Below are 9,827 nucleotides of genomic sequence, written 5' to 3'. Positions count from 1 at the left end.
AAAAAAAAAAAAAAAAAAAAAAAAAAAAAAAAAAAAAAAAAAAAAAAAAAAAAAAAAAAAAGAACAGAGTAACTAAAGAGGAAGAAAAAACTAAAAACAAACAAACAAAAAACCCCAAGAATGCCATAGAATCTCAGGAGAGCATTTCAAGCTAAAGGTAATAAATAGGCACTGTGTTGGATTTTGCACTGTTGAAAACCAAGGACCAGAAAGTCTCTATTATATTTAGCAACAGGGAGTTTGGTGACCTCAGTGAAAGTAGCTTGATGGAGAAACAGAGGCAGAGGCAGACTGCAATTAGTAAAAAAGTGAATGGAAGGTAAGGAAGTGATACAGATAATCTTGCCAGAAGTTTGGCTATTTAAAGTAAGAGAGAAACAAGGCCAACTACAGAGTGGAATATGGTTGATGGAGGAATTTTAAATCCAAAAATGAGGGGCGCCTGGATGGCTCAATCGGTTAAGCGTCTGACTTCAGCTCAGGTCATGATCACACGGTTCGTGGGTTCGAACCCTGCATTGGGCTCTGTGCTGATGGCTAGCTCAGAGCCTGGAGCCTGTTTCAGATTCTATGTCTCCCTCTCTCTGCTCACTCTGTCTTTCTCATCTCTCTCAGAAAAATAAAACATTAAAAACATTTTAATCCAAAAATGAAAAGAGTTTTATGTTTTTCTAATTATAAAAATAGTATGTTTATTATAAATAATTTCAGGCAATGAAGAACAATAAGCAAAATAAAACATGAAAATAACCCAGAAATAATCATTGCTGTCATTTTGATGCAACATTCCTATACTTCTTTCAGTATATATTATATGTACCTAAGCTTCTTTTTCCAGTTTAATACACATACACATATCTCCATGGCAATGAATATTACAGTTATATTAAAATCATGATCTTCATAGTAAGAGCATATCAAAATGTTTTTGATCAATTCCCAAATGATGTCATTTAAATTGTTTCCAGTTTGTTGCTGTTATATCAACAGTGCTCCCAGAGGCATTTGTGTGAGATGAAATATTTACACATTGGTCTGATTGTTTCTTTAGAATAAAATCCAGGAAGTAGAATGGGTTGACAGTAGAAAGGGGATGATTGGTAAATCAAGGTTTCAGTAGAAGACACATCCAAACCACAGATGGAGTTAGCCCTAGACTCCAGAAGGGGCACCTTTTGCACACTTTCCCCCCTGGGAGAAGAGGAGTAGAGGAAATTGACTGGTGGAGTAGAGGAAATTGACTGGTGGTGCCACAGTTATGTTTGTAAGTAGAGAGGCAGGAAATCATCTGCTGAAAGTGAAAGCAGTGGTCACCATGTAGAGATCCTTAGGAGACAGGAGGAGGTTTAGAATCACAGCTCTGGACCACGGAGGAGGGCAGAGCTGTAACAGAAAGGAAGTATTGACAATCGGTGAACTGGGAATGTACCAGTTTGTACATTTGTATAATTGCTTGGCGGCAACCCTCAGCAGCCAGGCTTGGGGCTTTGTAGTAGAAGGACACATAAATTCAGGACTTAAGATACTGGCAAAAGGTAGATAAAATGATGAGTTATAAGGTCCAGGTTTCATAGAGAAAAAAGGGAAGACAGGAAGAGGTTAGACAGGGAGAAAATGTTAAGAGTCAGGAGGATTCTGAAATAGAGGAAAAGCTTAAGAAGGCTAAAAGGATGGGAGATTGTGGTTTGGAAATAGGATATTTGAATTTAAGACTATAGAAAGAGGGGCACCTGGGTGGCTCAGTCAGTTAAGAGTCCGACTTCGGCTCAGGTCATGATCTCACGGTTCGTGAGTTCAAGTCCCATGTCAGGTTCTTGTGCTGACAGCTCAGAGCTTGGAGCCTGCTTTGGCTCTGTGTCTCCCTCTATCTCTGCCCCTCCCCATCCACGCTCTGTCTCTTTCTCTCAAAAATAAATAAACTTAGGAAAAAAATGACTGTAGAAGTAGAGTAGTGATAACAAGGTGCTAAGAAGAATCAGGGTGCATGCTTGGAAGTGGGTTAAAAAATACTGTGCAACTTTGTCCTAGCATCTTCTACACCAGAAGATTAAGATTAGTAGTTATTGAAAACTGAAATATGTAATATGCTTATTTGTAATTTGGTGAGAAAAAAAAAAATTCTTTAATGAGATTTAATGTGCATTGTAGAAAACCTGGAATCAGATTACTTTGGCAAGCTGGAACCTAAAGTCTCAACCATACGAAACTTGAACGACCAAGTTCTCTTCATTAACCAGGGAAATCAACCTATATTTGAGGAGATGTCTGATTCTGACTGCACAGGTATTTTTTTTTTTTTTACAAATAGTTTATTGTCAAGTTGGTTTCCATATAACACCCAGTGCTCATCCCCACAAGTGCCCTCCTCCATGCCCATCTCCCCCCTCCCCCCCACACTCATCAGTCCTCAGTTTGTTCTCAGCATTCAAGTTTTTTTAAATATATATTTGTAACATAAAAATTACAAGCTTATTTCTTCCCATTCCATTTAACTGTCTATATTTTTCTAGAATAGACCTACTCCTCAGATGAAAAAATCATAGGAGTAGTAATAATTTCACACACAAGAAACTTGATAAGGCATCCACATTTTTTTAGTTGGGGTGAAAAACTAATGCAACAAAGATATTGCTAGGGGTCAAGCTACTCTGAGCCTATATGTGGGTCACCAATCCCTTCACTATAATGGCACTAACTGTGTAGGATCTCCATTTGGACCCTTAATACGTAGCTGAAATTGCCAATGGCATTTTCGAAACTCCAAATCAAAAAATAAATACACAAACATTTTGAGTAAGTCTGTCTTTCGCCAGAAATTTAGAATGCCTTACAAAAGGAATCCGTTTACTGCTCCTTCCAAGGTTTGAATTCCAAATATCAGAGCTTAGGCAGAGTTGAAACAGTGAATGTGCACTTTGGGGGGAAAAAAACTATATGTTTACCTTAACAGATAGATATTAAATATTCTATTTAACATTTAAAGGTTAAAAAAATCTTTTAGAATTCATAGTGTCTCTAAAACATTCAAAAATTTGCCGCATTTGTGTTATAATACATATTATGAATGTGTTTTAAAGAAGGTGAGAGTGCCCATGTAAAGTTTCCTGCTCACTGGCTGAATCTCAGAGGACAGAAATGGTGATGGGTCTGTTAAAGATTATCCTTAGGCTAATTTCCATAAATAGTGCTTTGCAGAAATTCTTCTAATGTTCTTATTTATTAATGTTTATTTCAGATAATGCATCCCAGACTAAATTTATGATATATATGTATAAAGATAGCCTCACTAGAGGACTGGCAGTAACCATCTGTGTGGCATGTCAGACCGTCTCTACTCTCTCCTGTGAAAACAAAACTATTTCCTTTAAGGTAAGACTGAGCCTTTATTTGTTTTAGTCATATTTATGTGCAAAATTTAAAAACCCAAATATCTTAAGTCCTATTTTTTTTCAAAGTTTATTTATTTATTTTGAGAGAGAGAGAGAGAGTGGGGGAGAGAGGGGGCAGAGAGAGAGAGAATCCCAAGTAGGCTCTGCACTGTCAGTGCAGAGCCCAGCACGGGGCTCGATCTCACAAACCATGAGATCATGACCTGAGCCAAAACCAAGAGTTGGACACTTAACCATGTGAGCCACCCAGGTGCCCCAGGATTATATTTTAATGTGGCTTTTTCCCCCTTCCCAAGTTGCCCCTTGGCATGTCCACTAAGGTTATACTCTAACTTTCAGTAGGACTGGGTGATCTTGACAGCGGTTCTTTATTGGCAAATTCCCAAGTAGCAACTCTTTCACGACATGGGATTCACCTTTCAAACACTGTCAATTGGTGAGCATCCCCTGGCTGCTCTCATTGGGAGGAAAGTTTTCTGGGTCAGTCTGTAGCTATTATAGTTAATGGTTGTATATCTGATAATAAGGGAACTAGGCAAATCCAGGTATAGGGGAGACTGAAGCTTATACAATTTGGGCAGCCCTTTAAAAAAAAGAGAATATAAAATCACCAAAGGCATAAAGTTGATGGTTTATTTAGAATAAGAAGGGGCCTTAAAAGAGACCTGTATAAGTGAAGGGCTCTGACATTTAAGCTTCATAGCAAATGTGTTTCTGGAAGGACTCAGGCAAGGGGCAGGAAGAGGGAAAGGAAGGGGTTAGGACCAGTTTTAGTTCATGATCTTTAATCCCATTCTCTACTCATTAATAAGGATCTTAGCAGTGATTATAAATATAGCCTAAGCTCTAGATAATAAGGCACAACTGCTGCCATTGTGCTCACCTCTCTGGGTTGGTTACTAGCTATAAAGTCCTAGTGCTTCCGGTGACCCCTGTTTTCCTTCGGGCAAGAACCTTCATGACACTAAGAGGGATTTGTTTCAAGAGCAAAGGATTATTAATGTCAGTGTCTGTTTCTTGCATATACATCCAAGTATGGTCAGGTTTCTTTCAGACTTACTAAAGCAATTGGGAGAGGACCAAAATAAGAGATGTTAGGTCAAGCTTGCCTCTCCCTGGGTTCAGATTCAACTCCTCCTGATGTAATGATGTAAAGAATACCTTAGGCCCTCGGAGCCCTCAAGTTTCACCCAGTAGGGCTTTCTAAGTTGAGCATTCCCCAAGGTCACTGGGATTGTCTCCACATCCATTTGTTGTGCATCTTCCCAATAAGGGCTACAAATAGTAAATACTAAAACTAAAGAAAGCTACTACCCCAAGATTTTCTTGCCTGTGTTCTGAAATATGACCTTGAACTAGTTAGAGATCACATAGTCCACCTATCCACATCTCCACCTTCAACTGTAACTTTCTACACTAGGTTTGAACTAAAAGGTTTCTCTGTCTTTAATATTTCTACAGTTTTTGAAGTTTTAGCTAAGGATTATTTATCACTTATACATTAGACATTAGATTAGTCCCAAATTGGCTCCCCCAGGTTGGGGCTCTTCCTACATTCTGGTATACTATAGGCAGCCTCAGAAATATGTGCCAGTGGGTGAACTAGTTTATACTGTCATCAATTCAAGACTGTTACCTGTTGATAAAGGAAAAAGGTCAAGAGTTATGACTATAAATTCCATAATTGATTGAGAAGTTTGGAGGTACCCCCAGATTCTTTCAGGCCTCTTGAGAGGATGCTAGAATACTATTTTGGGTCTGGAGGTCTCTCCATCAATCCTTAGAGAGGATCATGCTCATCTTTGCTAGCAGGAGGTCAAAATTAAGTTCAAAATGTCTGCTGGCACCAGGATTGATATGGAAAGAACATTGGGTGGTCCTCACATTTTCTAATCCATTCTGAAAAGTAGGTATGATGTAATAATAGGAAAAGTGCAGGCAGTACTGTCACCTCAGTGACTAGCAGGATTACGGTTCAAGTAATCTAGCTATTCTTGAGAAAACCTTCTTCTGGGGCTGAAAGATATAAGAATCAGCATTTGGCCTTCAGTGAAGGACCCAGCCAATTTCAGGATAGAATGTGAGGAACCACTATGGAATTGGAGTGCTTGACAGAGAAAAAGTGCTAACTAAGCGAATAAGCAGGGCTATCCTGGAACCTAGGACCTAGCCCTAGTACAAGTAGTGGGTCTACTTATAGCAAGTTTCAGTCCCAGGCTCCACTGAAGGAGGGAAGAATCTGGGATGCCTGCACTTTCTGCCTCTTTCACACTAGGCTTATAAACAAGAGCTAGCCTATGCCTAGGAGTGGAGGTCATCAATGTCTTTAGCTGTGAATGGTTGAAGAAGACAGGAATTGACATGAGTCCAAAAAGGTTATGGTCTGTGCTAGAACTCTGCTTCATCTTGACCAGATATGGACTCCACTCAGGGGAGAGGAGAAAAGGAAGCTATCTAACAGTTAAATTGGGAGAAACTAGAGGCTTAAACCTGAATGTGCGCTGAATGGTGGGAAAAGGCAGATTAAATAGGGAGAACAGATTAGGAATTAAGAGGGAGAGGAAATCAATAGTCTTATATTCAGAGGTTTGTTTGTTTGTTTGTTTGTTTTCTTAATTGGTAAGAAGAAACACTTCTTTAGTTCTGTGCAGTAATGTACTTCAAAATAAATCACACATATTCAAATTGTTCATGTTCTTAAAAAATTAAGTATTTTTTTTCTCTGTAGGAAATGAAGCCTCCTGATAGTATCAATGATGAAGGAAATGACATCATATTCTTTCAGAGAAGTGTTCCAGGACATGATGATAAGATACAATTTGAGTCTTCACTGTACAAAGGGTACTTTCTAGCTTGTAAAAAAGAGAACGATCTTTTCAAACTCATCTTGAAAAAAAAGGATGAAAATGGGGATAAGTCCATAATGTTCACTGTTCAAAATAAGAGCTAGATTAAACTTGCATAATTTGATCTTTCGGATTTTTTGTCTTTCAGAAAGGTTTTAAGACTTTGTATCTATAATTGTAATAATGAAATAAAATGGATAGTTGTCTTAAAAAATACTACGAATGAATAATAAGATTTCACAAAATTGAGTTGACTCTTTCTTATCCAGATGAATAAAATATTTGCATAACATTAAGAGAATGCATAGTTTCAAAACACATTCTGCGGGGCGCCTGGGTGGCTCAGTTGGTTGAGCGTCCGACTTCGGCTCAGGTCATGATCTCACAGTTCATGGGTTCGAGTCCCGCATTGGCCTCTGTGCTGACAGCTAGCTCAGAGCCTGGAACCTGTTTCAGATTCTGTGTCTCCCTCTCTCTCTGACCCTCCCCTGCTCATGCTGTCTTTCTCTCTCTCTCTCAGAAATAAAAAAGAAATATTAAAAAATTAAAGAAAACACATTCTGCATTGTTAATTGGAACATAGATTATACTCAGTAGACATGCTTTAAAACATTTGGGTTACTGGTCCTAATGATGAAAGATACTGATAACTTAAACTTTCTAATTTTTTAAGAATATCATTAAAACCATCAAGATTTTGTAGAGATAACTTCACTTGACTAATTTCTGCATTTCTTCCAAAGTCAGGTATCTTTCAAAGTCAGTTAGATCCTGAATCCAACAGCATATACAAAGGATTAAATGCTCTGATCAAGTGGCATTCAACCCAGGAATGTAAAGATGATTTAATATTATAAAATGAATTAATATACTACACCATATTAATAGAATAAAGGATAAAAACCACACAATTATCTCAAAGGAGATAGTAAAAATTCTCAATAAACTTGAAAGAGAACTTAGTCAATGTGATAAAGGACATTTATGAAAAACCTACAGCTAATATCATATTTTATTAATTTATTTTTTAAAATTCCAATATAATTAACACATGGTGTTATCTTCATTTCAGGTGTACAACCTAGTGATTCAACAGTTCCATATATTATTCAGTGCTCTTCACGATAAGTGTACTCTTAATTCCCATCTCCTATATCAGCTCCCCTCTGGTAACCACCAGCTTATTCCCTGTATTTGAGAGTCCAGGGTTGTTTTTTTGTTTTAGTTTGGGTTTTTTTGTTCATTTGTTTTGTTTCTAAATTCCACATATGAGTGAAATCATATGGTATTTTTCTTTGACTAACTTATTTCACTTAGCATTATATCCTCTATATCTATCCATGCTGTTGCAACTGGCAAGACTTCATTCTTTTTATGGCTGAATAATATTCCATTTTATATAAATCCCACATCTGTGTTACCCATTCATCTATCAGTGGACATTTGGGTTGCTTCCTTATTTTGGCTATTGTAAATAATACTGCAATAAACATAAATGTGCATATCTCTTTTTGAATTAGTGCTAACATCATACTTAATGGTGAAAAAATAATGCAAGAATGTGTCCAGCTCTTACAACTTCAACATCATACTGGAGATTCTAGCCTGTATAATCACAAGAAAAGGAAAGAAAAGGAAGTAAAACTGTCCTTATTTGCATACAACATGATTCTGTACACAGAAGATTCTAAGGAATATGTACACATCAACACAAATCCCTATTAAAATCAATAAGCAAATTGAGTAAGGTTGTAGACAATATTAATACATGAAAATAACTTTACTTCTATAAATGAGAATGAAAAATCAGGAAAAAATAAAACAATTCCATTCATAGTATTAAGAAGAATAAAATACTTATGAATAAATTAGCAAAAGAAGTGCAAGACTTGCACACTGAAAATTTCAAAACAATTCTGAGGGAAATTAAATATGATCTGAATAAATGGAGAGACATTCCATGTTCAATGATTGGACCACTCAATATTGTTAAAATGGTAGTCCTCCCGAAATTGATCTATAGATTCAACTCAGTGTCCATCAAAATTCTAGCAGGACATTTTTTTTTTTTTTGCAGAAATTAACAAGCTGTATCTAAAAAGTATATGGAAATCCAAAAGACACAGAATAGCCAAAAAATGTTGAAAAAGAACAAAGCTATTTTTCATTTCCTAATCTTAAAACTTAATATAAGTTGGGGCACCTGGGTGGCCCAGTTGATAGAGCATGTGACTCTTGATCTTGGAGTCATGAGCTCAAGCCCCACATTGGGCACACAGGTTACTTAAAAAACAAAAACAAAAACTAAAGCTATAAAACTTGTAAAGTAAAATAGGAGAAAATGTCAAGACCTTGGGTTTTGCAAAAAAAAATTTAAACACAATTCAAGAAGCATGATCCATTAAAAAATAATTAGTAAATTGGGCTTAATCAAAATTCAAAATTTGGCAGTGAAATTGGGTGAAGAATAATGGGACTGCTCTGCACTATCTTTGCAACTTTCTGTGAACCTTATATTATTTCAAAATTAAAAATTAAAAAACAACTTTGCACTCAAAAGACATCACAAAAAAATGAAAAGACAAGCCATAGAGTAGGAAAATTTCCAAATCAAAATTTATATACAGAATATACAAAGAACTCTTACAACTTAATAAGAAGACAATCCAATTTTTAAATGGGCAAAAGATTTGAATAGATATTTCTCCAAAGATGTACAAAAGCTCACAAGCACATGAAAAGATGCTTAATATCATTAGTCATTAGGGAAATACACATTAAAACCACAATGAGAAACCATTTCCTGTCCACTAGGATGGTTATGATCAGATGAGAGATAATAATAAGTGTCAACAAGGATGTGAAGAAATAGAAATTCTCATACATTGCTGGCGGGAATATGAAGTAGTACAGCCACTTTGAAAAACAGTTTTGCAATTTCTTTTAAGGTTAAATATAGATTTTTCATTGACCCAGAAATTTAATTCCTATATATCTACTCTAGAGAAATAAAAAATGTTCACACAAAATTTGTACATTAACTTTGTAGCACCATTATTTATAATAGTTAAAAAGATAAAAAGTAAAAAAGTTCAGATGTCCATCAAGTGGTGAAGGAATAAGCAAAATGTGATATGTCCGTAATGGAATACCAACATCAAAAAGCAAAAAGTAAAATACAGATACATGCTACAACATGAATAAACTTTAAAAGTATTATGCTAAATTAAAACAGCCAAACTATTTTATTTCTATTTTTATGAAATGTCCAGAAAAGGCAAATCCATAGTGACCGAAAAGTAAATTCATATTTGCCTTAGGGTTCAGGGTTCGGAATGGGGATTAACTGTAAACAAATATGAAGGATCTTATGAGAGAGAAGGAAATGTTCTAAAACTGGATATTGTGATAGTTGTACATGTTGGGGAGGAAAAAAATTTTATTCTATCCTTCAGATTTCTTCTAGCTGGTCTAAGAATTAAACTGATATGAGACATGGGTGCCTAGGTGGGTCAGTCAATTAAGCATCCCACTCTTGACTTTGCCTCAGGTCATGATGTTATGCCCAGGTCGCGATCTCCCCAAAATCCCA

At 36.2% G+C, this 9,827-nt stretch overlaps 1 protein-coding gene across 3 annotated transcripts in view; it reads left to right on the top strand.

Moving 5' to 3' along the window:
* IL18 (interleukin 18) overlaps positions 1-6,451 on the top strand; it is a 40,831-nt gene extending 34,380 nt beyond the window's left edge. For all 3 annotated transcript variants that reach the window (XM_039229194.1, XM_039229192.1, XM_039229193.1), the window contains exons 4-6: positions 2,149-2,283; positions 3,236-3,369; positions 6,118-6,451. In XM_039229194.1, the coding sequence (XP_039085125.1) occupies positions 2,149-2,283; positions 3,236-3,369; positions 6,118-6,339 (491 nt within the window). In that variant the 3' untranslated portion in view covers positions 6,340-6,451. The remainder of the gene's footprint in view (positions 1-2,148; positions 2,284-3,235; positions 3,370-6,117) is intronic.
* The last annotated feature ends 3,376 nt before the right edge of the window (positions 6,452-9,827 follow it).

The sequence above is a fragment of the Hyaena hyaena genome, unplaced genomic scaffold (assembly GCF_003009895.1).
Source record: "Hyaena hyaena isolate Hyena2069 unplaced genomic scaffold, ASM300989v1 scaffold_36, whole genome shotgun sequence".
In the NCBI taxonomy this organism is placed as follows: Eukaryota; Metazoa; Chordata; class Mammalia; order Carnivora; family Hyaenidae; genus Hyaena; species Hyaena hyaena.
Note: the sequence above shows the minus strand (reverse complement) of the source record. Positions and strands in the feature narration are given on the sequence as shown.